At 35.4% G+C, this 27,684-nt stretch overlaps 1 protein-coding gene across 1 annotated transcript; it reads left to right on the top strand.

The window, feature by feature from the left end:
• Window positions 1–26,216, top strand: LOC121298389 (sodium- and chloride-dependent GABA transporter 3-like). Its single transcript, XM_041225500.1, has 15 exons — window positions 1–166; window positions 668–901; window positions 2,186–2,320; window positions 2,814–2,954; window positions 3,682–3,763; window positions 5,318–5,450; window positions 8,626–8,760; window positions 18,690–18,793; window positions 19,136–19,260; window positions 20,327–20,335; window positions 20,678–20,883; window positions 23,191–23,293; window positions 23,417–23,517; window positions 23,871–24,041; window positions 24,799–26,216. The coding sequence occupies exons 2-15, from the start codon at window positions 682–684 to the stop codon at window positions 24,949–24,951; spliced, it is 1,818 nt and encodes a 605-aa protein (XP_041081434.1). The 5' UTR covers window positions 1–166; window positions 668–681; the 3' UTR covers window positions 24,952–26,216.
• The last annotated feature ends 1,468 nt before the right edge of the window (window positions 26,217–27,684 follow it).

Here is a 27,684-nt window from a genome sequence, read left to right as displayed (position 1 = left end):
GAGAGAGAGGAAAAGGGAGAGAGAGAGAGATCAACAAAAACAAAACGGACACAGAAATCTTTTCTTCTTTTTTGACTAGCATTTTCGAAACCATCCCTTCTCCAGCAACGTCAATTACGGATGATCATCGTGCCAGCCAATAAGTTTTACTGTACAACCTATATTGGTGAGTAATGTGTCTTCATCTTGTCAAGTTCAGCATTCATCCACTGTGGAGAAGTCTTAATTAATCCTGATTTCATCAAGGTGATCCTGGCTCCTGGGCTTTACCACTCACATTGATGCCACTTTGTATTCATGTTAAATTGCTGCATGTGACGTTCAAAGAAAACTATCTGTCTTTGTTTTGGGACGATCAGCAACATTTAAAGTAAAACATCGCAGAGATGATGTATATTGTAACGGCACCCTTTGAGGGTTTGCACCACGCACTACAACACAGTTTGTAGATGAAAGCAGTCCTCAGCTGTGATTAGGTATCGTTTCATAGAACAAAAAATCTATCTCTCTCTCTCTCTCTCTCTCTCTCTCTAATGATAAAATATTGTTCAGTCATACTGACAAAAATTGAGTTGCAGCATGTTTTATTTTATTAATTAATTTAAATAAATAAATAAATAAATAAATAACAACGAATCTCTGAAACTCACCGGTTTTCTTCACACAGGCTGTTGAAACGTCATGACAGATGAAAAGACTATTCCAATAATTAATGGAAAACCAGAAGATGCAATGGACCCCGAAGCTTCCAACACCAATTTAGACCGCAGTAATGACAAAAAAGTGAACGAAAGAGGCCATTGGAATAACAAGGTTGAATTTGTGCTCTCTGTGGCTGGAGAAATCATTGGACTGGGGAACGTGTGGAGATTCCCTTACCTTTGCTATAAGAACGGAGGGGGTAAGAGACATATTAATTAAGACTTTTTTTTTTTTTAAGACAGAACAACAAATCTTACAATGAAAGGCTTAATCTACTACGACAGTTGTCCAATTTATTACAACGTTTAAAAGAAGCATTATAATAAAACAAGCAGGAGAAAAAAAAACAAACAAAAAAAAAACGACAGCCCTTTTCTGTGATTCTTTTTTGTGTTTTTATTATAGCACCTGTAACATTACATAGTTCCGAAAATAGTGCGACTGTTCCGAAAGTGCTGCAAGAAATACATTTAACAAATACCGTTTCAGAGGCTAAATATTTGCTTCAGCAGGTGCTCTGATCGTATTATCTTATACAGTCCAAACACAATTGCTGCTATTGTCATTGGGAAAGTGTAAACAGTGTAATTACGCCTATGAATGATTTGCATTATGCAGTGTTAACTTGTGTTTAGTACTCCTATGAGGGGTGTGAAACAGCCAAATTAATGTGTATCAATTAAGAGATTTTCAAGAGAAATGCATTAGACCAGATCTTAAAGTTGCACGTTTACTATGATTTGTAACCCTGTCTCAAGGCATTTGTTTTATATGTATATGCTAACATTCGAAAGACATGCTGCATCTTTACATATTCTCAAGGCTGTGTAGGTTTAAAAAATTACAAGCTCTGAACCATAAAGTTGCATTAAAATGTTTCTGATTTATGTCATTATACCAATTTTATTTTTAACTTTAAGACAGGACAAAAATCACTATTAAGGAAGGTCTTATTCAGTTTACAAGTAAGGATTTGATTGAATGTGAGTCTCAACAGGTCATGCTGCAGTAGCATGCTGAACAAAGTGCCAGGATGAATTCCCTGGTTCACTGTCATGAACCACGCAAGTGATGCTCAGGTCCTTTCAGGGAGCGTTCTTAACCACTCATTTATTAGATGAAGTACACACTGAAACATATATTATCATCATTGTTCTTTTTCTAAAATATGGATAATTTAATTTGCTAGAAAACAAAACCAAAAAAAAAGAACTCGGATAAGATCCAACAAGGGATTACATTCTCATTAGATCCCTGAGATTTGGTGTGATGGCATTAAACACTTGTTATTAAATGTATAATACTTTATCATTTCCCAAAAATCGATTTGTTATGTGGTTAGGTGAAATATCAGTTCCTTGCACAGTTGAGTGTAGTATATCTGTAAATTACTTTGTGCATGACCTAAGGATCTTTACCTAATGATATTCATTTAGTTTTTATTGTTTGCAATTTAAATTCCTTTTTTTCTGATCATATCTAGGTGCTTTCCTAATTCCATATGTGATATTCTTCATCTGCTGTGGAATTCCTGTGTTTTTCTTGGAGACTGCATTGGGGCAGTTTACAAGTGAAGGAGGCATTACATGTTGGAGGAAAGTGTGCCCACTTTTTGAAGGTAATTATATCTGTGCTTGTAGCTGCAGTTCTTCATACCTGACCAGTTAAAGGCATTCTCTATTAAACACATTGCTTTTCCTTTGCTGTATCACATTTTTATCTACAGATAATGGGTCATGCTCTGGTTGACACCAATGGTGGGGACAGAAAACAAGCATTGTTGCAGGAGGGAGCATGATCTTTGTTACACTACAATGTTTATAAGAGAAATTCTCACTCCTGGCAACTGCTCATAAATAAGTCGAGAAATGTATTTCCAGGGGGGATTAACGATCCAGGTTGTGTGAATAATAATATCAAAACAAGTAGGATGATGCTTCAAAATATAGAACTGTGATATGGACAACACAGGATAGCAGCTAAAGTAATGAGTTTCTTGCAAACACTACAGGGTGTTCTATAACGTACTGTATGTTCCTGTTTCTGTGACGCATAAAATCTGAAGCAAACAGAGTACACTTTGATTTAATAATTTTCTGTTTTCTTTGCAGGTATTGGATATGCCACCCAAATCATCTGCGCTCATTTAAATGTGTATTACATCATTATCTTGTCATGGGCTATCTTTTACCTATTTAACTGCTTTACAACTGATCTACCTTGGGCAACTTGTGGACATGAATGGAATACAGGTATACATCATCAAATCTGCAAGAATAGGTTTACAAAATAGTGGATACAAATGGAAATATTGAAACCGATCTTAATTGCTGCAGCTCTCAACTAATAAACCTGCTAAATATCATGCAGAACGCCACCTTATTTGTATTGTATTTAGTGATGTTAATGGGCTGTTATGTCAGTACCCCATGTATTTTACATTATCCCAGTTGAGAGCACCAGCCCACTGCTGCTGAAATTCTGTGCTTGTCCTCTTGATAGGAAACAGCCCTTAGTTGGTCCCAGTTTAGTCCCCCCGTCCCCCGTCCCCCCTTCAATAGATCTCATGCAGGGTGATCTCAAAAGTATCAAAAGGAATTTCAACTACATGTCAGCTCTGGCGAATATGGTAAAGAGAAAACACCTTGAAGTCACAACTCTCTTTTCTTCTAATAACAAGCGCAAAGAGTTTGCAGAGGAGTGGTGCTCTACAGGACCAAGAATCAATTTTCTAGAAGGCAATTAATACAAAAAAGGCTGGTATATTTCTTCTAATAATATTTCTATAGAAAAACACCACCATGTTTGATGTATTGCCTTCTAGTGGATTGAAGCAGTTAAGGTATCATGTGAACTCACTCTTGTTCTGAACAAACACTCAAACACTTGCATGGATTATGCTTTTGTTGATGTTAGTCTGTGGCATGCAGTATAAGTGAACGTTAAGAGGTATTTTTCTTCTATTTTCCTCCTTGCCAGACAACTGTGTGGAATTCCAGAGGGCAAACTCAACTAACTGCACATATGCCAATGCAACCTCTCCAGTTATTGAGTTTTGGGAGTAAGTATTTGTTATTTAATTTACTGTATGATTACCTTGGCAACCTCATGTATAAAAACAGATGCTGCAACATGTCATCCACCTGAAGTATGTACTCAATGAGAGAGGTGAACAGAACACTCAAATTCAAATACTCTGCATGACAGTTGAGGTTCATACTGAATCTTGCATAAGAATACACTGGGTAATCAGCTGCAATTATTAAATATCCAGCAGATGGATTTGGTGTATTGTAAATATTTATTATTTACCAGTTGAAGGCTCAAAAGTACATCGTAACATGACTAGTAGATGGGGTGTAGATGTTAAAACCTTACAGACACCTTACAAACTAATCTTAGTCCTTTACATTAATAATTTCACCAAACACCACTCCTTCTTAGTTACACCAATAACTTTATACAGCACCTCCACCTGCTTATGCTTCTGCTATTAACGTTTTTACAGCCACACTAGTTTAACCTTTGCCCATGTCAAAAATATATACTAAACTTTGAAGTAGTGTCTTCACATTTGGTACACGGCTGTATTCTATGATTCTCTCAATAAATTATAATGTTTAAACAATATTAATATTTAAAAGACTGTGTGTTTATACCGTCAATTTAGATATCACTATCACTGCCTTTACATTTAAGCTCTAGTGCCGAATTTTAAAAACAGGAAATTATTTTCATGTTTCTGTTTCAGTTTTCTGCAGTGTTCAAAGCTTGTCTCGTGGAGCTTTCTGATCTCTGTATTGGATGCGTCATCAAAAAATGAATACATTTGTAATTGGTTTGCTGTTCAAAATTATTTTGGCAATAACAATAAACCAATGAAAATGTACAACTGAAATGCTTACCCTTTTACTATAATCATTTGCCATACCATTTACATTACTAGTTAACAAGGAAGTCAGCACAGCTAAATATGGCATGGCTACAATGTTGGCATACTGTATTATTGTTAAGTATGGGTTTTGTGTACAGTTGCCAATGATAGAGCTTATAACTGTGTTGCTGTTTATATTTCAGGTGCAGATACTTAAGTGTTAGCGAATCTGATGCAGTATATGTATAATAAAGTATATTTGTTATAATCTAGCAGTAACATTTGATGTGTTTTGAAATCACCACCATGTTTACTAGGATCAAGCTAAAGATGTAGTAAAAGTAAAATGCCATTCACATCTTTCTCTGGTAATGTATCTTAACCCTCCTGGAGTAATACAAAACACCTTTGTTTTTGGCAGAAGCCATTGGTTTATTGTTCATAGTGGTTTCTTGCTAGTTTTAAACTGTTCAGTCTCTTTTATTGCTTTCAGAAAAATGCCTTTCTTCTAATCACTTGCTTCAAAGTAGGAACCAAAAGTGCCCTAACAGCTTGACGTCTTTGCTTTGCCAACATCTGTTGTTGTACACATAATTCATCAGAATTTTTTTTTTTTGAAAAGACCCAAATTCCTGTCCCGCAGAAACAGTGGCCCTTTATTCAGTCACTTATATTCTGTTCTTTTTTAAAATATTTGAAATGGCATTTCCATTAAAAATGTAATATATGTGTTCATTTCAGACGAAGAGTTCTGGGCATATCGAGTGGAATTGAACACATTGGGGGATTACGATGGGAATTGGCTGGGTGTCTTCTCTTAGCTTGGATCATATGTTATTTTTGCATATGGAAGGGCCCAAAATCTACTGGAAAGGTAAGAAAAAATCATTCACTAGAAACCCAGGGCTAAGTGAAACATAGGCAGTGCTCTATCTATGTGTGCCTACTGGTAAGCTTCATCAAAGTTGCATAATTGATTTGGAATTGGTTTTAAAGAAACCAGTTGCTGTGCTGTTGAAAGTAAATGTATTGTGCATGTACTGCTCTGGGGTGAGGCGCATTTACTAATACGTAGCAAATATCATCAATTTGAAGGGAATGTGTACTTGCAAAAATGACAAACTTAGACCGTACAAGACCTGTAATACCCATTTTTTCCAAAACATTCCACCTTGAAGTCTTTAGAGTGCGATTAATTTAAAAGAAATCTGTTAAAACAGTTTATAAAAACAACGCTATGCTGGAACAAAAGAGGAAAAACGTGTAACACTGGAAGTGTTTTACAGCCTGTTCAGCTAGAAAGCTTTTAAAGGAATTCACTCCATTGTCCTCACGATTTGAACACAAAACAGGGCTCCGGCCTTCCTCTACCTTTGCCTTTTACCCACCATCCCTTGCAGTATAAGGAACCGGGTCCCATTGCCAACAGTTAGGATTCAGTCACTAGCCCTCCTCAGAACTATTTTCAATAGCACCCTTTAGAGAGTCTAATAGATTCAATGAGGCATAAAGAAACAGCAAAGAAAGGGAAAGAGATGTATGAAGAAAAAGAAATGGGCCCACATTGTGCCGGTCCAGGAAAAGGAGCTAGGCAGCAATGGTTATATCTCCTGAAGTGCCTTTTGTTTCAGCATGAAGTAATAGCAAAGAATGCTCGTTCATGGCAAGGCTCTAACAGCCAGGCTAAGATTGATTTCTGTATTCACAGGAGGAAAGTAGAACGTTCATGAGATGCATGCAGAGTTTCTCTGCTCTTGCCTCCCCTGTATGAGGAATTAAAGCAGCAAGTGAGAAGGTTTTTTTTTTTTTTTTTTTTTTTTTTTTTTTTATCGCCATACAGATCTGAGCATTCAAGGCCATCTCTAAGCTGTGCTGCAGGCCTTTGTGTGCAGCTGGAGAGTGTTTCTCACATAGCTGTGGTCACAGCAAACTACAACTCTAAATCAAAAGAATGAAACATTTACCATTGGGTTCACAAGGGTTAAAACATCAAAGGCAAAACATTAAGAATACAAGTCTAAAGACGTGAAGTATTTCTGAGGTTAATTTTAATAAGACCCTGAACCATTTATAAGTATTTCATTTACTAATACAGCAAGGCCATTCATTTCAGGTATCTCCTTGAGAGAAAAGTGCCCTGTGCAGTTTGCAGTTAGAGATAGACCAACCTGAAATGTGCAATTAAGAAAATAGGACAAATAAATCATAATGATATTTGTCTTTATACAGAAACATGCTAGCTGCTGGGCATGGATACATGTCTTGAAGTTACTGAGGCCAATTTGGAACAAAAACTTTTAAACATTTAATTGTGAGTTTGAAGTGATACATCAAAGTGGAAACTTCCATACTCGGACAGCTTTAGAAAAGGAAAAACACAGTATTTGAATAGGGACTCCAGACTTCCATATTGGTGGTGTCTTTTAATTTTGGTTTGTGTGATGGGACCACATCGGTACACAAAAGGGTCCCAAATACTGTACCCTGTGTATTGCTAGACTAGCAGCATAGAGCCATTTAGATATCAACCAATTCAGCAAGATGTTCTTAAATAATTGTATGTAAAACCAAGGATAGCCCAACTCATCTAAGCTTAATATCTTTTCTAGAATCAACCCACTTTTACAACTGGAAGGACAGAAACACAAGCAGCTTGCTCAAGCTCTCACAATGATTGAAATGTTTGTTTTTTTTCTCTTTTTTTTCTTTCGTATTACCATATATCCTTATTACCGTGTTCACGTCAAGGCTTTATAATATTAAATCAGATTAGTTAAGAATGTGGAGACTTGAGGTTCCTTCTTAACCCTGAAAAAAGCAAACTGAAGAACTAAAGTGTTCTCTCACCAACCACGAGTTTGTTAGCTGTTAGCATGCCAAAGGATACCTATTTTGAATTCCCAACTCTAACCTGGAGCCTGTTATGGTAGATTCAATATGTTTCTGTTTTCATTAAACTTTTTTCAGACTGTAAACAAGTCTAACACAAGCTTTAAGCATACCTCTTGGGATGATGACTATACGTACGTCCAGTTATATCTGGAAATTGCTTGCACAAATAACATGAAACTTTGTATGAACAAGAATTATTTATCATGGTACATATTTACAGTACTAGAGGCAGAAGTTCTTTGACTAAGAAGTTACAGCATTGGTAGTTAGTGTGAGCTGTCCCACACTGCCAATGCAATCCACCTCAACCATTCCTTAGATAGACCTAAGAGAATAGTTTAGTATTCAAGTCTCATCTTGTCCTTAGCTGCTCTTGAAAGACTGCCAACAGTGGGGCATGTTGGTGCCAGTTCCAAAGGAGTTGTTGTGACCACACCGAGATCACCAGAACCCATTTCACATCAACCTCCAGAGTAAATGCAATTACTTTTGACTACCAAGCAGGGCTGGGATTGATAGGCCATGCCAAAGATAAAAGTGCCATAGCCTGTCCACCCCAAATTTTCAAAGAAGAATATGGTCAATCATCAGGGGAATAATGTCAGGGTCACTAACCTTTTAACTGCAAGTGCTCAAAATAAATGTAATCACCGTCTTATTTGAAACTTTGCTTTTTTTTTTTTTTTTTTGCTTTTCATTGTTGCTTTGCTTATTGTTGACCTATTTTGTTTTTGTTTGACGAAGATAGAAAAAATGGTAGTATTGAATTCTATTATAAGTCTATGTGTTGTGTTGTGCATCTAGCTTTCATCCTTTGAATGAAGCCCTCTTTAGGTTGATGAGTGTCAGGTTGTAGTAATAGCACATTGATGGGGTAGCAGGTAGTGCGTGGCATCTTAGAATATACGTGAAAAATATATAAAATGTACCTCCACCTTTTGCCCCCTTGTTACTGGTACAGCACATGCAGTATAGTGTAAAAACACTGTTCTTCAAATACAGTATATAGTCAGACCCTCAGAATAGCCAAACCATATGTGATCATCCCATCAATTATTCAAGCATTGTATTGTTATACCATTGCATTTAATTATAATTCAAAAGTCATCATGGTTTGCTTTGCCAAGACATTAATAGATGTTTTGGTTTTTTCACAGGTTGTGTATGTGACTGCCACATTCCCTTATGTCATGCTGATGATCTTACTGATTCGAGGGGTTACTTTACCTGGAGCTGCAGAAGGAATAAAGTTCTACCTGTATCCAGATCTCTCACGCCTCTCAGACCCACAGGTAGGCCAACACTGCCAGATATTTCTTCTGCTGTTTTAGCACCAGATTATATGAACACGGATCCATTAAAAAAAAAAAAAAGAAATGATTAGAGGCTGTCAGAGTGTAAAGAGGTTAGAATAATAATAATCTGCTATATCCTAATTTGGTTTATGTTGAGTAATTGTGGCTCTGATGCGGCTGTTATATAATCACAATGCAATATATAATGCTATATCTATATATATAATCAAAATGTAATAGTGCATTCTGGGAAGAGAGAAATGCATGCTGTTATTTATGGAAGTGCTGATTTGAAGCGCGCTTTCTCTCCCTGGAAGTGGTAGCTACGACACTGATTTTATGCTTGTATAAAAATGGGTTAAAGTTGTGTAAAAATCAGACTTGTGTCTTATTTTGTATGAGGATTGCTGATAGTGCTACGGATATATATATATATATATATATATATATATATATATATATATATATATATGCAATATATAATATATATATATATAGAGAGAGAGAGAGAGAGAGAGAGAGAGAGAGAGAGAGAGAGAGAGAAGAGAGAGAGAGATTTTGGAACTAGAGTATTTATCTTTGTTGATTTAAATGATTGACAAACATGTGTCTACAAAGTTACTCGTGTGCATTGTATCCTGACCAACTTAATAAAGTGTTGATTTAGTTATAAACCAATGAGCGTGTTTTGTTTCCGTGTTTGTGCATTGCTAATAATTTTGCTGTTATGGGGTTACCGCAGAGTAGTTAAACAGTACATGTAACTGTGCTGCCCTGGCCCTTGGGGCTTGTGTGACAATTATCAGGTCCCTATATCTGTTTTAGTAGGGTAATAGGATGGAAAGGTAACATTTGTTTACTAAAATAAAAATAAAAATGGACCAAAATCCCATTGGGCTTATTTTTTTATTAGATTATTAATTTTTTAAGCATTGCCTTTATTAAAATTGTGCATGGATTAATCCACCAATTAATCTAATGACTAATCAACTAATGCCCATAAATTAACAGACCTAAATTTGTAATCGAGTGACAGCCCTAATATATAGATATAGCTAGATAGATAGATGTTATCACACATTTTGTATTACATATTTTGATATGTTGTGTGAACTTGATGGAGTTCGAGAAGCTGTCCTGCCATAATTTTGAAAAAATAAACATATGCATTATAAAATAGACACACAAACAGGAAACTTGACAAGGTACAATTGTGCACACATTAACTAACTATTCTTCTTCTTCTTTCATCAGCTTCAAACTGCTTCTGTTCTCATGCAGTGTAAGCAATCAACATGAAACTTGGCAGGTATCATCCTGTGTAGATTACAGTTCAGATTAAAAAAAAATTGCACTCCTGCGTCAACCAAGATGGCAGCCTGACACATTTTTTGGAAACTTTGCATATGTCATCAGCAATCAAACCCACTTCAAGTTTGCGAAGCAGAAGTTGCTGCGATAAAGTTTACTATTAACTTGGCTGCCACAGATTTGACCACATATTTTACCGTGCCCCTGACAGCAAACTGCGTTTATTTGAAAGCCGTTTGACCAACAAACTCTAAATTTAGTAGGCATCGTCCCAGTGACAATGGAATACAAATATGTCAAAATGGTGATAGCTAATCCTAACCCTAACCCTAACCCTAATTCAAAACTGCTTCTGTTGACAAGTGATTTACTTGACTAACTCCAAATTTCACAATCATCATCCCTGTCACTGTATCAATATAACTTCCTCTTAAAAAAAAAAAAATGGTGTTGACCTGAACCAAAATGGCTGTCTGATGCATTTTTTTTAGAAACATTTAGAAATCTTCTTGGGAACCGGTGAAGTGATTGATCTGACACTTGGCATATATCATCAGCAACCAAACCCGCTTCAGCTTTACGAAGCAGAAGTTGCTGCGATAAATTTTGCTATCAAACTGGCTGCCACTTCTTGGGGAGTGGTAAATGATTTGAATAACACTGTCCCATGAAGGCATTATGTCCTAAAATGTTATTCATTGAATAGCAATGCAGAATGACTAGGTGGGGTATTTTTTTTATCATTGCACCCCAAAAATTGGTGACTGCCAAGACTCAAGTGAGTGTCGTTTGAGTTGTACCATTTCCCTTCAGCTGTGTTGTTTTGTTGCCAAACAGCAACCCATGTGGAGAATAGACCCATAGGGAGAGTAATGACAACCTGTAAATCATCCTGCTTTGAAACTTAAAATGGTTGCTTAACAAAGCCACAAAAGACAGTTTTTTGGGCAGGTTTACAGAAAGCAGACACATGGAAAGCAGCCATGTTTGCTTTTGCAGCATATGAATGAGAAGATTGGGTTAAACAAAAAAAAAATGATTTTCATTCTTGTTGAACCTAGTCTTTTAGTAAAAGAGCTGTTGTGAGAAGCTATGTATTGTATTGACATGTTACAGGAAATACATTGTTTAAAATCTCTTCAGCCTGATGATGTCATTTTTTCTTACATGACAAATATTCTATTACTTTTTTTGTGGATAAATAGACAGCAGTAGCTAAAAAAAAAAAAAAAAAAAAAAACATTTAAAATAAGTTTGACAGTTTGATGTGCATAAGAACAGGCTATTTGATAAAACTGGTTTGAGATGCAAAAAGGAAAAAAAAAAAGATGAAAGTCAAAAAGTGTAAAATGCATCAATGACTGAGCTGAGGGGCTGGGTTCCTTGTTGCTCTAGTTAAAAAAGGTCAGTATTCATCTTTGTCTATTGTCTTAATCAGCTTTCCCCCTGCAGGGCCTTCTTGTAATTGTGTTTTCTTGGCTTATAAACATGCAGTTTTCCCTACCGCCTGTTCTGTAAATGAATTGCATTAGTGCAAGGGCGAACAAAGGTGCTTGGTAATTTATTTACCTCATACAGGGTTGGATTCATAAATCTTTGTGACATTATTTTACTGGCACTATATTTTATTGAACCTTATTGAAAGTGCAGTTCACATTGTATTGTCAGTATTTATAGTGTCTGTGCTGCCTAATGGCACAGTAAATCAATTGATTAATGAAAGAAAGCATATAAGCCTATAACATTACGTACCTGGATGAAGGTGTATTTATTATAGGTTGGTTCTCTAAAACAAAAAGAATCCCTTACACTGTAATAATTAAGAAGGTGGCACTGCTCACCATAGAAAAAAATAATCCCACTTGTGAGGAACCACTATTTACAAATATTTGATGGTGTCCATTATCTGCTGTAGCATGCAGATAAAGGACACCATCGTAATGCCTGCACAAATCCATTATATTTCAGGGACGTGATCTGGCATTACACTGTGTAAAAAGAGAGTTTTACACTGTGTTTTGGCTACTATTCCTCATTAATACAGATGTCACCTTTCCTGTATTATAAGGTAAACACTTTAAGAAACGGAGTCAAGTAGACAGATGTTTTCGTTAGAGGTTTTACAGCACCTGTTGAGGAATTTTAAGTTATGGGTGACACTTCTGGGGTATGCATGCCCCTGGCAACAGGACATCTTGAGAATTGCTCATTCATGTGTGGCATTCCTTAGCACAATATCAGATTTGCTATAGTTTGTGGTATCCTTCTAATAGCTGATCAGTTGGGCAAAGAGTAAGAGTAAGTGAAGTGACGGTAAAGAGCAGGCAAGCCAGGCAAATCCCTGGCATGGATAGTAAATTGTAAAAGCTAGGCAGCTTGATACAGTGCATGTGCTGGGTACTAATCTAAGTTAATAGTATGGTACAGTAGATGTTTTCAGCAAACACTCCTTTGATATATTTATTTTTTGTAAGGTTTTTTTTTTTCCTTTGCTGGATATTTAAAAGAAAGACCTCTCTTACATTATTAGTTTGTGCTTGTTTAAATGTGCAAATTTAAGTAACAAATCTCAATAGGATGGTTGTAAAAGGCAAGGCACTTTCCATACTGTATCTGAATTGACAATAGTGGCATTCAAAGCAGTCAGGTTAGTACTTTACATAATAACTAGGCAAATAAACAGTTGTCTTTTCTGATGCCATAGAAAAATCATGCATATGAATAGGTGGTTTGCATGGAAAAAAAACTAAGAAGACCAATTTCAATATGTAAAATAACTTTACATTTTAAAAATTTTTAAAAAGAAAAAAAAAACTTGAACTGTTTTATTTAGTTTTTTAGAGACCTTTCAATACAAAAGTAAAATAAAAATAAAGTAATAACAACATAAACCCTATTGGGAAACAAAGATATTTGAAAGGTTGGCCTGAGGAAAAAAACTGGAGACTGCAGTTAGTATAGCACAAGCATCTAGTCATTTGAATGCAAGGAAGAAATTCCAAAATTAGATCTGTCAAAAAAATTGGGCTTCTGAATATTCAACTCAATGAGATATACTTGTATAAATCTAGGTTACTCCACACACCTGAGGGCACTGAATTATTCATTCTGAAAACAGCAACTACAGTGCAATACAGAAAGATACACAATACTGGAAGGTTACACTTGTTGAAGCTGAGCCCTCTATCAAAGTCTGTCTGATCTGATGTCTTACCCGTCATGACTGAATCTGACTGGATGCTACAGTATTTGCATATCAGAGAAATCGTTCATATGATTGGCAGCCCAGCATTTGCATTGATGTTTATTTTGCATTTTTCTTTTTTTTTTTTTTTTTTTTTTTTATGAGAATGATATGACTTTCATTTCATGACCTCCCAGAGGCATGAAGGTGTAAACTTTCAAATTGTCTTTGGAAATCAATTTATTCACAATGATGGGTAACCTCTCCCTCGAAGGAAATAGATTCCATTTTCTATTAAGTAACAAGCCAGACAGTCAAAATCAAGATCTGCCTAGAAATTCCATATTGCCTTTTGCGGTACCTTCCATTCAGTCAGTACAGCAATAGCTACCAAGATATCAGCGACAACCAATCCATCACACGTCCGTCAAGACACGTTGCTTATTAGTCAGCTGTCCTGGAAACCAGTTATGCTTGAAAACTGTCTTGCATTGGTTTTTGCTTTATAGTATCGTGCATCTGGCTCTGCTAATTTGCTCCTGTGCTGATGTCTACATTATTTCACCAACTGTCTTCCTTTTTGCTTTGCTGTGGGCAGATTCATAAATTTATACCTGCTGCATCTCTGGGACTATTTTTGCATTACTTAAGCAATAACACTGGACAAGATATAATTACTACAGATTATGGGCCATTTTTTGGCAGTTACCTTAACTTGAAGCAACCTTGCTAAGGCGAATATATAGGATGATTTTGTATTTTACTTTGGGTTCTAGTTCTGCATGTTCTGTGCCTGTAATATCACTGAAGGGTGTGTTGAGTTGGGATTGAAGAGGCTCTGACCATAAAACTGGTTCTTTGTCACATGGGGCACAACTAACCTTATTTAGTAGATTCAAGTACCATGTAGTTTAAATAGATTTAAAGGAAACATCTTCCCCCAAGTTCTTACATCCACACAAATAAACAATCAGTTGACAGGAAAATGTCCTCCACACAAGATATTGAGAGGGTTATGGACCAGTTTATCTTTTACTCTCTGTAGGGGTTGTCTGTTTTAAAAATATTCATTATTTTAATTGTTTAAATTGATTGGGCTTGGAGTTTTTTTTTTTTTTTTGTTTGTTTTTTGTAAGGCACTTGTAAGACACAACTAATATAATTTGCATTACAGACACATACAGAAGCAAAGCAGAGCATGAAAAGTTAAAAGCATGCAAAAGTAAATCTGATTTTCACCAACCCCTGCATCATCTTTAAATTAAAAATGGAATAAAAATGAATTGATGGTAGTGGAAATGTGTCTTTATACTTCATCAGTGCATTTAATTTAAGCAGGCGTTGTGAAGTTCTCATTAGAATTCATCATATTCAAATTAAACTACTTTAGAAGATTTGGCAGCACAAAGGTTATCATTAACAAATAGCAAAAGCAGCAAAGAGCCCAATATTGGCCCATGAAGACAACCAGAAATTACAGGATACCATTTGGCGGATTGGCCTTTAACTGGATCCTGCTGTTTTTGTTGTACAAACAAGCCTGGCTCCATTCCAACAGCCAAAAGTCTTGTGGAGAAGTAATTCATGCAGCCCGCTATGAAAAGCCTTCAAGAAATCAAGATTCACTGTACAAGCTTGACCACATATATGCAACGAATGGTGAATGGTTTTATAATCTTTTGTTTACTGAGGCCAAATTATTTTGCATGGTTTAGCATGTCTAGATGTGAATTTTAAGACTTTTTCAAAAGGTCAATAATAAAAACATTAAAGTTGGACACCAATATTCCAGGAATAATTGCAGATGTGCAGATGCCTGTTATATTTTATAAATAAATTACACAATTGTGGAATACTAATAACAGTTTTTTTTTTTAAATGTCCCTTTTTGTGGATTTCCAATGTTGTTTGATATTTGCTTACCTACTGCTGCACTGTTTTGCTTTCCTCAGTTTGGTGTACCTCAAGTTTGAATCTTATTCCATGTTTCTATGACCCCTGCAACCCCGGGACGTGCTCCAGTGCACCCCCATCATCAGATCAATTCCAGATATTGTAATTCCTTTGATGGAAATGTCTCGTCTACTTTGAATGTTTTAAGCAAATTTGCTTCATCACTGCCGTTTTCACATCCACTTTGACATCTGACACATTATTTCCCTTGTCCGGCGCTTCTTTCCCTGTTCTGCATACCAGTCTGCTAGAGGTGTATGTACTGTGTGAAACAAATGTGAAAGAATATGTAGATGGATTTATCTTTTAAATCATTGACAATTTGACTATAGTACCATCTGCAGCGAATGGACGTCTTGACCTTTAACTCGCAAGTATTTCCTGCCCAACTCACGTGATAACTCGGGTAACTCGGAAAATCATAGAAACACCTTCTTTTTCACCAACTTCAGTTGTTCATCAACTCAAGTACTGGGAGAATTCATAACAATTCCAGTGCACTCGAGTTGACATTTTCTTCTTTAAACTCAGGCTGCTAACAAACACTATGTTTAAAAAAAAAAAAAAAAAAAAAAGAAAAAAAAAGATAGGCAATTAAAAAACACAGAACTTTTATTAACATTTGTGAGTTTTTGTAGTTTCAACAATTAATGTGTCCACCTGTAGAGTCTAAACCTGCAAGTGCACAAAATTGGGGACAGCTTTGTGAAATGCCTTCCGAGAAAAGCGATGGGTTCCCTTATGACTTTGACACCAGGGACTTGTGAGATTAAATCTTGTGCTCTATATATACGTTCTAGGATAGACCTGCCTTAGGCAGATATCAGTGACTTGTGACTGAGCGTAACAAACATCCTATTTAAATGAAATAGCCCAGTTGATGACGTTATTGATGTTGCTTTTAGTATTACAAAACATGTTTTAAAGACCTTCTGGAGACTGTCTTATTGTATGGGATCAAATAATCACAGTCGTGTTGTTCGAAAAGGGATGCTGTGTACTTTTAACGTAGGTATTGTGGTATAATTCTCCTTAGTAGTCGTTTTATAACAGTTTGTTCACCTGAATGAAGAATCTCCCTGTTTAAATCTCAAAAAATTAAAAACAGATTGGGGAAATAATCATTTCCGTGTGTTGGAAGGAGTTAGTTATCTTGTTTTAGGCTCTTCATTTTTAAACAGCTTGCATTCAACCAGAGCAGTCCAGGCATGGCTTAACAGAGCGCCCTGAACAGCTAAATTCCTGCTGGACACCATCAATGCAAGTTACAGGGGGCAGAATGGGAGAGTTTGAGAGTAGCTGTGTGTGAAATAAAAGGGCATAAATGAACCTTAGCGTAGAAAGGGTGGTCTTGGAGTAAAGCAGGTTTGTGTTTGTAGGTCAGAAGTGTTGCCCTGGCAACCATCTGAGTGAAGCAAATACTGCAAGTTGTCAATTGTTCCCCAGTAAATAAGATTAGTGGCTCAATGGTTGTGTGAGACCATTTTAAAGGAAAATGACACATTTGTTTCTGTTTTTCTGCTGGCCTATTTTAGTTAAAGTATATATTTAAAGTCTTATATTAAGGAAATATAAACTCAGCTTTGTTGTTGTGTTGTTATGCATGTACTCCCAATTGCATGATGTCTTGCCTTTTAGGTGATTTTGTATTTGCAGTGCTGTTCATAAGCACTCAATATCAGCTTCTGGGATGTTTGCCTGAGAGCACACAGCATTTCCTGGTTGACAACTATACAGAAATGTTGGCTACATAACAGCATCATTCAGGCAACTGTGGATCACTTAAAGAATGAATTATCCATCCTTTAATTTAGCATGACATTTCTCAAACCAGCAGTAGTACTGAGGCAAATTGATAGTGACATATACCATGCTCTTAAAAATGCAGCACATTGAGTATCCCTGGATGTAACTCAAATTATATTGAAAAAGTATTTTATTCATTTAAACAAACACTTCCCTTAATGTTCCAGTGCAAAAAAAAAAAAAAAAAAAAAAAAAAAAACACACACTCTTTGATAAAATAGGTGTGTATCTAATCTGCTAAGCATCCGCCCCAAGTAAAGAAAATAAGGTTTTACATGCAGCCCTGTTGGAACTGCTTCCAATTACAAAGAGTTTCATGGTTCTAGTGTGAATGGTGGGAAGTGAGTATATCTCCAAAAACTTGAACATTTCTGCCAAATACATTTTTATTGTATTTGTAGATTGAGATTAATAGAGTAATATTAGGCAGTGCCAAGAGGGGGAGCCAAGTGTCTATGTAGAAATGATTTAACATTATCAATATACAGTAGCTCACTATTATATAAATATAAAATCTGAACATCTAGGGGTAAACATTAAAGGCTAGGTTAGGGCTAAATATATGCTGAAAAACTGTTATTAGCAAAATAAAAAAAAATCAGACAGGAGAAACACAGAAATAAACAACTGCCAAACCAGAAATAAACAACTTGTTCCTATAGGGTAGAGTGTGACTACAGGTCAGGCTGTGTCGTTGTGGCTGTCAGAATTTACTTTAAGAACGGCAGTAGTATGAAGGAGTGTAAGAAACACTCTTCAGTAGATCTTTATATTGCTTGTTTGCTGGGTGACTTGCATTGAATGCGAATGGAGAGCTGTGTTAGCTAGAAAATTGAGGTTCAGTTTTTTTTTTTTTTTTGTTGTTGTTGTTGTTTTGTTTTCATTGTGTCTAAATGCTTTTTGAGTGCCCCAATCTTGAGATATAATCTGGAATGTACAGATTTCTATGTCACTAATATTTCTTTAAAATGTACACAGTGTACATATACTTTTAATATTTTAGAGACAGTAATTCATAACTCATGAATTACTGTAGGTCATTTACAAAGTTAGGGTGCATACTGTATTGTTAGCATTTTGTATCTGTGCAAATCTGCCCCCTGCTGACTGGCCAATGTATAGCACTGTAGAATATGGGAAACCTTTGTGAAAAATATGTTTTAAAATATAGATGTCATTTTTTTCTATTGTATTTGCTTTTCTAATCGTTTTAAGTTTATAGTGTCCCAACAGAAGTTGGTACTTTGATGAATATTTGTAATGGCTATTTTGGCATCTGTTTTCCCCCACAGCAGGCAATATGTGTGCCAGTGAAGAGGAATAGCCTGCAATGTGGGCTGTATTAGTTCTGCATGTCCGATAAAGATTGCAATAAGGGGGTGAGGTCACCCATAGGAAGCCAGAGCATGCCACACTGTATGTAACACCTGCTAATGGTAAAGGACAGAACTTTGTTTTTCACAATACATTGTAAGTCGTCATGTTTACTCTTACTATATAGATGCACTATATATTCTGTTTGATGCGTGCAACTAAAAGTTTAGCATTTGAACCCATACAGTGTGTCTTAATTCAGATTTGACAGATATGCACAGCATCAAACCTTGATGATCTAGATTTGTCTTTATGTATACATGCATATGTAAAAAATGCACCTCTTTAATTTCCCTAGGTTTGGGTGGATGCAGGAACACAGATCTTTTTCTCCTATGCTATCTGTCTTGGTTGTCTGACTGCTTTGGGAAGTTATAACAGCTATAACAATAACTGCTACAGGTAAAGTAGTATGCATAGCCAATGTGAAATGCTCTAATTGAATTCAGTTGTAATTAGATGAACATATATGTATGGTTGGTTTCAGGTATTCGCAAGTGCAATTCAGATCCACATGGTGGTGCCATGTTCCATGCAAAAATACATTTAGAAGTATGTGTAAATAAAATAAAAAGATGTTTTAGCATATCCCAAATTGTGATTCAGTTAGTTTACATAAATATGCAATGTTATACTGTAGTATCCTGAATATTCATAATACTGTATTCAATCTAATCTTTTTGAAAAGACAATACTGACCTTCATTACTGTAGTTGTGATGTAATATTTTGTTCTTTTTTTCAGGGATTGTGTTATGCTGTGCTGTCTAAATAGTGGGACTAGTTTTATTGCTGGTTTTGCCATTTTCTCAGTCTTGGGATTTATGGCTTTTGAACAGAATGTTCCCATAGAGGCAGTAGCAGAATCGGGTGAGTGACAAAAGAAAGCCCTCTGGCACCAGTACTGTGATGTGGGGAGGAATTGCAGTTTCACTGAGGCTAACTGTTATTATTTTTACAACAATATTATTGTATATTTGGACATACTATCTATTGGTCACCTCACTCACCTATGTGCATATGTCTACATGTTATGCTATGTACATTTTAACTAATGTAAAAATAAAGCTACATAAATAATGTAATAGTTTTTGCATATACCCACAATTTTTGAAAATACATGCCCAAGTGAATTCTGCAAATTAAGTCTAACAAAATGAACAGTCAAATTTAAATTGCTTGACCAAATATTAAGCGTGGTTTAAATCTGAAACACTTCCATGTGCTGAGATAATACTAATATTAGAGCCATTTTCTTCCTATCACATTGAGCACTATTTTACATAAATCCCTTCCATAAAAAAAGGAAAAGATTCCCATGTCACCATAGCAACCAGTTACAAGATGCTTAGTTGTGTAATCTTAAGAAGGGTCTACTAGGTCTTGCACAGAAAACATAGTCATTTAATCTTGACTAAATATATTGAGAGACACATACAGGTATTCCTGTTATTATTTACCAGGGGATGTTCTATATATGGTTATAGAACCTTTCATAGACTTTTGAATATATTTAGTTCATTACAAAATTCATTACATTTGACATACAGTTGTAGAAACTGCTTTGAAAATCGCTCCCTGGGAAAAACATATTTCTGGGGTATTCTGTGAAATACTGTTCCATGGTTGTTGTTATGGGATTCTGTACTGTAGGGCGTGAACGTAGATCACAATAACCAACTTGTTTAAGGTACTGACACCTGTAATGTGTAATTATTTTATTCTTGGTGGGATATGCTGCTAAAACTCCTGGGCTATATTCTTTGACTGGTTCTTTACAAACGTCCATATGTTGTCCACAATTTCAGCATGTCAAGGAAAATGTTTTCAATTCTGTTCACAATCATTTCCATTGGTAGTCAATTTAGTGTGAGAAGTTCATGCTAACAGTCCCTTCTGTGCCAGGTCTCTTTGCTTAAATTTTTTTCCTGTCCAGGACCCGACCGTAAGTAACGAATAGGTTTTCGACAGTGTTATCTACGGAAACAGTGGGAATACCCGACCTAAAAGAAGTACTACGAGTAGAAGGACTCATCCTTCCAATCTATCGGTCCATATATATATCTATATATATATATAAGTATATATATATATATATATATATATATATATATATATATATATATATATATATATATATATATATATATATGGTTTCCAGCTACAATGTTGTATTGCTGATCATGTTATCAACAGGTTTTTGGCATTATTTTTGCATCTCTAGAATTGGACCCATCATAGTTCATTCTGAAGTTAGGTCAATGCCCGTTTTAATAATGATGATAATGATATGATGCTGCTCAGTGTTTCTTGTGTGTAACACTTGTTTCTCTCCTGGATTTCTGTGATTTGCAGTTTGTCTGTGTTGAAAGTTTAGTGACTGCAGTAATGGATATGTATCCAAAGACTTTCAGAAGAGGTTACAGACGGGAGCTCCTGATTCTTGCACTTTCAGTATTCTCCTACTTCATTGGGCTCATAATGTTGACAGAGGTAAAAAAAATTAAAAAAGAAAGAAAAATGTGATTTTTAAGATGGGGATTTTCTAGAGTAATTTTGTATGACCTACAGCTATGACCAAAAGTTTTGCATCACCCCAGTATTTAGATTGAGATTTTATTTTACTGTGAACATAATTTAGATCTTTAATTTAACATCATGTAATGAAAAAAAAAAAAAAAAAAAAACACAAACTGATATAGCAGAAGTCTACCGAAAGACATAACAGTAGTACAGTATTTCATGTTAGATTTGGAAATGTCACATTTTTCAATTTGTGTCAGTTTTTCGTTAAGCATACAGGAAACTACAAAGCGGTGTTTAATTCAATATGTTAACGTAACATTCTTCAATGGGTTTCATTTGACTTTATAAAGCAAAATTAGATAGAATTCCAGGGTGATACTAAATTCTGGAAGACTGTACTGTACAAACCATTTCATATTTTGGAGTCGGATACCCTCAGACCTCTCAGCATGTAGCTGTGAGAATCCAACCGCTACATACTACCCGATGTCATTTCATTCTGGGTAGAAAACTGTATGACCCATCTTTTTTACATACCTATGGGCTGCCAATGCAGTTATATTGTATGTTAAATTATAACATAAAATTTGATTTTTTTGACTTCGTAACTTTCCTATTTCCATCGTATATATATATATATATATATATATATATATATATATATATATATATATATATATAAAATATATTCTTATATATATTCTGTGTGCAGTTGCATTCAAATGCATCACGTGCATCAGTTGTTAGATACTTTATGCTTGAGGGCATATAGGTGATGCATTTATAAGGAGTGCTTCTTGACTATGCAAATGGGTGAAAGGTGTAGGGTAAATACATGACCCTAGTTTAGTATTCATTGCACACAACAGTGTGAAATGAGTCCTAAACCAAACCCTTTGCATTTCATGTGAAGTCAATGAATGTGCAAATGTAGCTGGATATGTAAGAATTGAAACATTTAGTCAAGGTGCTGTGGGTTTCAGCAAACAGCTTTTAGACAACGTTTCAGGATTTTCATTAATAAATCTGGAGGTCAGTTTCAATAATTTACACAACAGATCTTACAGCAGGTGTTAAACAGTAAAGTATGTTATTGAATTTAGTGAAAACCCTTGTAGGATTAATATGGAGTTAAAGGGTGGCCATATGTAGATCTTATGCTGTTAAGATCATTAAAATTGACCCCTTAAGAAGGGTTATGGACTATACAACTGTACAAGACCAGCCATTCGTTATTTTAATTTCTGTTTGTATCAGCTATTGAATCAGCTTTGGCATTAAACAATGATGTTTTCAGTGTGCTTTATAATCTGTCTATGAAGTGAGCAAAATAAAGGCTACAGCTACTGTAGGGCTGGATTTTCATTTCAGTTGAGGTTTAGGCCAGGCAGGAACGAGTCTGCAAGCCATTATATTTACATTGAATATAACGCCTGTTTGTTAACCACAGTGGGGTTTAGGCTTGAGGACTGATATCATGTAAACCATCAGAAGACAAACATGTCATTTTAAAATCATTTTAAGTAGTTATTGACTTACTACTTTACTGTTAGGTATTATTCAGAGTTTGGCAATGTTTGCAAAGTTGAAAGGTTATGATTAGGGCTTCAGATTTTTGCTTTTAACTGATAAAACACCCCCGTTACAAAAATGATTGAATCAGTGTATATCCAATAAACAATGTAAAAACACTGGAAATGGTGACTCAGTTCCAGCTGACTTAATTCCTTTCTGCGTGAAATAAATAAAATAACCTACAAAAAAAAAGATGTTCCCAATGCAGTTGTCCCTCCTTCCTGACTGTAAATCGCAGTGATTCGTTCGGAATACTTTAAACCCACCCCATCTGAGTGGCAGCACATTCCTACTGTTCTAATGGAGGATTGTACACATTTGCGTGATTTAAAATGAGATTAGAAACTAAGGATTGTTCTTGCTCACGAGATTTAAAGCTATAATACAGTTCGATAGGGATTATTTAAACGATCGTGGAGTTTAAGACAGAATATTCCTGTGGCCGTAATGACTTCCCTGTGGAAGGCAGCAAAGGAAAGAAAGTACAAGTACTGTTGAGAAAACAATGCCCAAAAAATGCCGAAGAATTTTGAAAATTAACCGAAAAGCGAAATTAAGCGAAAGTCCTGAATAAAAAACAAAAAACATTTATACAAAACTCAAAAATAGCTAAAAATAAGCACTGAAAAATTAAATTAATAAAAAATGAAAAACAGAAGCCTTAATTATGATGTATCTAATGGCAGTTTCTTTTAACAGGGTGGGATGTATGTTTTCCAGTTGTTTGACTCCTATGCTGCCAGTGGAATGTGTCTCCTGTTTGTGGCAATTTTTGAGTCAATCTGTATAGGGTGGGTTTATGGTAAGGAATAGTTTTCAATACTATATTTTTTGTTGTTGTTGCTTTGTATCATTATGTAATTGTTAATGATATGAAAAGTTAAATTGCCGTTTCCTGTTTGCTAATCGGTTGCTTTATTTACAGGCAGTGATAGATTCTACGACAATATTGAAGATATGATTGGGTACAGGCCATTAAAATTGATCAAATTCTGCTGGATGTTTCTAACCCCAGGCATCTGTATAGTAAGTTTTTTTTTTTTTTTTTTTTTTTTTTTAAATCTAGTTATTAATCATGTTATTATATTTTATTTCAATATCCTTATCATTCTTTGGGTCTATTTTAAATGATGAGAACGGTAAAGGTTCTAAATACCGCCCTAACCCTGTCCTCTTGTTTGTCTTAGTGTTGTATTCAGTGACGTTAATAGAGGGTTATGAAATCATTCCTGGGGCAGTCGTTATTTTATGAAATCACTGTGTATGTTAATAAAATGGATACTACTCGTCTATGTACTGTTTGTGAAGGCTTATTCAAAATGCAATGTGTTCTCTGCGTCTTGTATAACTTCTAATGCACATTTTTGTATTTATTGTAGAGCATCTTCCTGTTTTACTTGATAAAGTATAAGCCCCTGAAATATAATAACGTCTATGTTTATCCTGACTGGGGGAATGGAATAGGCTGGATGATGGCTCTTTCATCCATGATTTGCATTCCGGTGGGGCTTTTAATTCAAATATTGCGAACCGAAGGAACGGTTTCAGAGGTAAGGGGGGATTATTTGTATATATGGGTCGTACTCCAGTTGAAGTAAACTTGTATAATGTGATGTACAGTATTCCAAAAATCATATTCCACCTTACAACCAATGTCTGTAAACATGCTTAGCTGGTGTTAGATAATTAACCAGGCAGCAGTTTAATTATTTTGGAGGAAAGAACAAAATTAGACAGTAGGTCCAAGTCCCAGTACGTCACAGAAAACCATCTTTGAGGCCTCAAGTGCAGGCAGAGCACAAAGTGGAAGCACAAAAGACTATTTATAGAAGTCCTAAACTGGGCTTCATAATTTATATTCAGAGCAAGACTCAGTGAACGAGATGTTGAAGAATACAAGGAACTCATCGCATTCTGAGTAAACAAAGTGTAACATTGTATGCCTGGGGTATAAAAGGAGACACAATTGAAAGTCTTCAAACAGCTAAGAAAGAGTTTCCTCTTCCTCTTCCCTTTCTTTCCGTCTTTCAATCGTTGGGTGACTGGGAGCTGAGCGAGTCTGCCAAGAGTAGTGGAGTACAAAAGTAATGTAATATAAAACTACATCTGAAAGAATGCTCAATTAGGGCTGAGGTAATCACACACAGTTCTTTTAAAATGTATTGCAAGTCAGTATGGTACACTGTTGAGTGGCAGTTATACTTCCTTAGATTTAATTAACCCTCTACCAGACAGCAGGCTAATCCAGCTCGCAAGTTTGCTTGAAGCTCTTCATAGAAACCCAAACTGTTCTCGGTCTAATTTCAGAGAATGAAAAAGCTGACCACAGCCGATCCAGATCTGAAGATGCAAGGCAAGCTAGGTGGGAGCCCGTTGTCCTATACAGTTAATGACTGTGATGCCAAACTCAAAGGAGAAGGAAACATCTCAGCAATCACGGAAACAGAAACACACTTTTAAGCAACAAAAAAAAAAGAAGAAAAGAAATTAAAAAAAAAAAAACATCTTTGTTGTTTTGTAAAATAAATAAATAAATAATATTCAATTTAATTATAGAATTGCTTGTTTTGCACAAACTCAGTTAACAAATTCATTTTTTAAGTATGCATTATAATTAAGAAGATGACTTTTTATTAATTGTAAGATTAACCAACTATAAACTGTACTTGAAGTGATTTCTTGTAATATTGTAACACTAGAAAATTTTTACTGTTAGAATGATGCCAATGTATAATGTGCTGTAAAACTTTTATCTTTGAAACAGTTTTGGAAAAGTGTTTGTATAGATGTGTTTCTAATTGTAGATATCTTCAGACCATTCCAAATATGAATGTATGTCTATGGGGTGAGAGGGAGCTTCCTGTCTACTTTGCTGTAGGCGGGTTTCTAAAATGCTAGTTTAATCCCAGGGTACTTTTATTGTTCCTGATGTTTTAACTATCTGTTGAAATGAAGCACTCTGTTTTCACTGTTTGCTATTAACTCGCAGGGCGAGTTTGGAGAGTACTATTTTTCCTAGCTATTTTATAAGACTGGTAACTCAGAACTCATAACACATGATTAAACCGAGTTTAATCAAAGTTGACTGATATATACCTAGTTTTGGTTTCTGTTTGATTTTTCAAGAGACAATGATTGTGTTTACGTACTTTATAGCACTACTAGTCTTAGCTTGTCTACTTGATTTTATTCAGGGGGAGATTTAGTTTGCTCATCCTTGCTAATTTGCATCAGGATAGCGTGGCTCATGTTGAGGTAACAGCACCAAGCACTTAACACAGTTATGTTTAGATGTGTAACAAAAGCTGGCAGCTTTGAAGAGTACCCTAAGAACATCCATAGCTTTTCCACTGCTGCTACAGTATGATGAATTTACTAGGAACTCTGTACACATACATAGCCCTTTGGCATGGTCTACATCGTCACGTATTATTGCTAATGCTTGTGCTTGTACATTTGCACATTTAATACCTGTTTAACAATTTCACTTCTACTTAAGTTTTACATTTTTTTTTTAAGTTTACTTTTAGTGTTTGTGTACTTATTTCCGAGATTTAAAAAAAAAAAAAATGAAAATCATGTTTCTCTGAAGACTTCTGATATATACGGTAGTGCTTTTGAAGTTTTAGCAGTATATGGAGAAGTTTGTACTGTTTTTGGTATTCACAGGGCACAAGATTCTATTGTCTGCTTAATCATTTTTAAAAATAAAGAATAAAAAGTAAGCTTTGCTGTCTGCTTTCTTTTGATAACATGCCTGGACAGGACTAATTCAAGGCCAGATGCTTCTAAAATCTAAATGTTTTAGAGAAGCTAATTTGCACAATAGATAGAATATTACAAATTAGGGCGATGCTTTATATTCACTATTATTTAAAAAAAACAAACAAAAAAAAAGAAAAGCCAGGTAAAATAGATCATAGACAAGAACCCCACAGCCGTCATCACCTGTGCATGATTGTCTCTGCTTTAAACATGTGGTCAGAAACTCTGTTTACCTAAAGATTCTGTTTGAATCCATTTTAATTTAGAAGATAATACACTGAACTCCGTTCCGCTAGTGTGTGCAAGCACTTACTCGTCTCTCTTTTACAAGCCCATGCTGGGAGGTTACACAAAGCTCAAAACAAAAGATATTCTGAAACAAAGGATTGATGCGCTACTAGATTGATGCACTACAACTAGATCCATCTATCCATCTGTCTATCTATATATACTGACATGTAAGCCACATCTAGCATTGAAGCTTACTAAAAAGCTAGATCAGAGCAATACAGAACCAAATGACTGTGAGCAGAGTAGAGGAGTGCACAGAATTGCATTAGCTGTACATTGTCTGGGGGAGGGGGGCTGCTCAAGCCCCAAAGCCAAACCCAGGACCAAAGTGAACACAGTCTGAGGAAGAAATTTGCTAAGAATGTACTATTTATAGACATGGGTTACTATAAGATGGTTTAAACAAGATTGTCATCTTGGGAACCATGGAAACTGTAAAAAGGCAGCACAGGGTCACGTGACTGCAGCATGAAGGCAGTATCATGAAAGCAGAAAAAACTGCCATACTGTAGCATTATAGGAGAATGATTCATTTAGCTGTGTCTTTTTTTTTTTTTTTTTTTTTTTTTTTTAACTGTCTGAGGGCACCTGGAATAGAGGGTTGATAAAGGGCTGTTTTATTATTATTATTATTATTTATTATTATTATTATTATTATTAATTAATAATAATAATAATACTATAATAATAATAATAATAATAATAATAATAATAATAATAATTAATCTCTTCACTGTTATTTCTTGATTTTGGTCTTGAAATTATTGTCAGGGTGCAAGAATATTTTTCATTTCCAGACAGTTAAGACAAAAGAATTAAGGTTCTTGGTGGCAATTAAAAATACTCTTTGAACAATAGATATGTAAGCATTGTCCACTGTTCAACAGCCGTTCTAATTTATGTCTCTTAAGCAGCCATTTTGACATTGTTTATTTATTTATTTATTACATTTTATTTTTATTTCAGGTTATTACACAGTAGTATTAAGCATCTTTCAGTACCTCCCCATGCAAGAGGTAGTATTTATAAAGCAATAGTGTGCTGTTAACTGCTTTGCCTCTTCAGGGATGCTAAAGCACAATGGACAATGCTGTTGATAGCAGCATTGTGAAGTTTACGCCTAGCAACCCACAGGTG

This window comes from Polyodon spathula, chromosome 23 (assembly GCF_017654505.1).
Source record: "Polyodon spathula isolate WHYD16114869_AA chromosome 23, ASM1765450v1, whole genome shotgun sequence".
NCBI classification, from domain to species: Eukaryota; Metazoa; Chordata; class Actinopteri; order Acipenseriformes; family Polyodontidae; genus Polyodon; species Polyodon spathula.
Note: the sequence above shows the minus strand (reverse complement) of the source record. Positions and strands in the feature narration are given on the sequence as shown.

What these genes read in the sequence shown, in the direction of transcription:
- LOC121298389 (XM_041225500.1), top strand. Translation starts at nt 682, where the DNA reads ATGACAGATGAAAAGACTATTCCAATAATTAATGGAAAACCAGAAGAT. An exon ending in GGCTCATAATGTTGACAGAG is followed by an intron (nt 20,884 to 23,190) that starts GTAAAAAAAATT and finishes TTCTTTTAACAG; the next exon opens with GGTGGGATGTATGTTTTCCA. An exon ending in CCGAAGGAACGGTTTCAGAG is followed by an intron (nt 24,042 to 24,798) that starts GTAAGGGGGGAT and finishes GTCTAATTTCAG; the next exon opens with AGAATGAAAAAGCTGACCAC.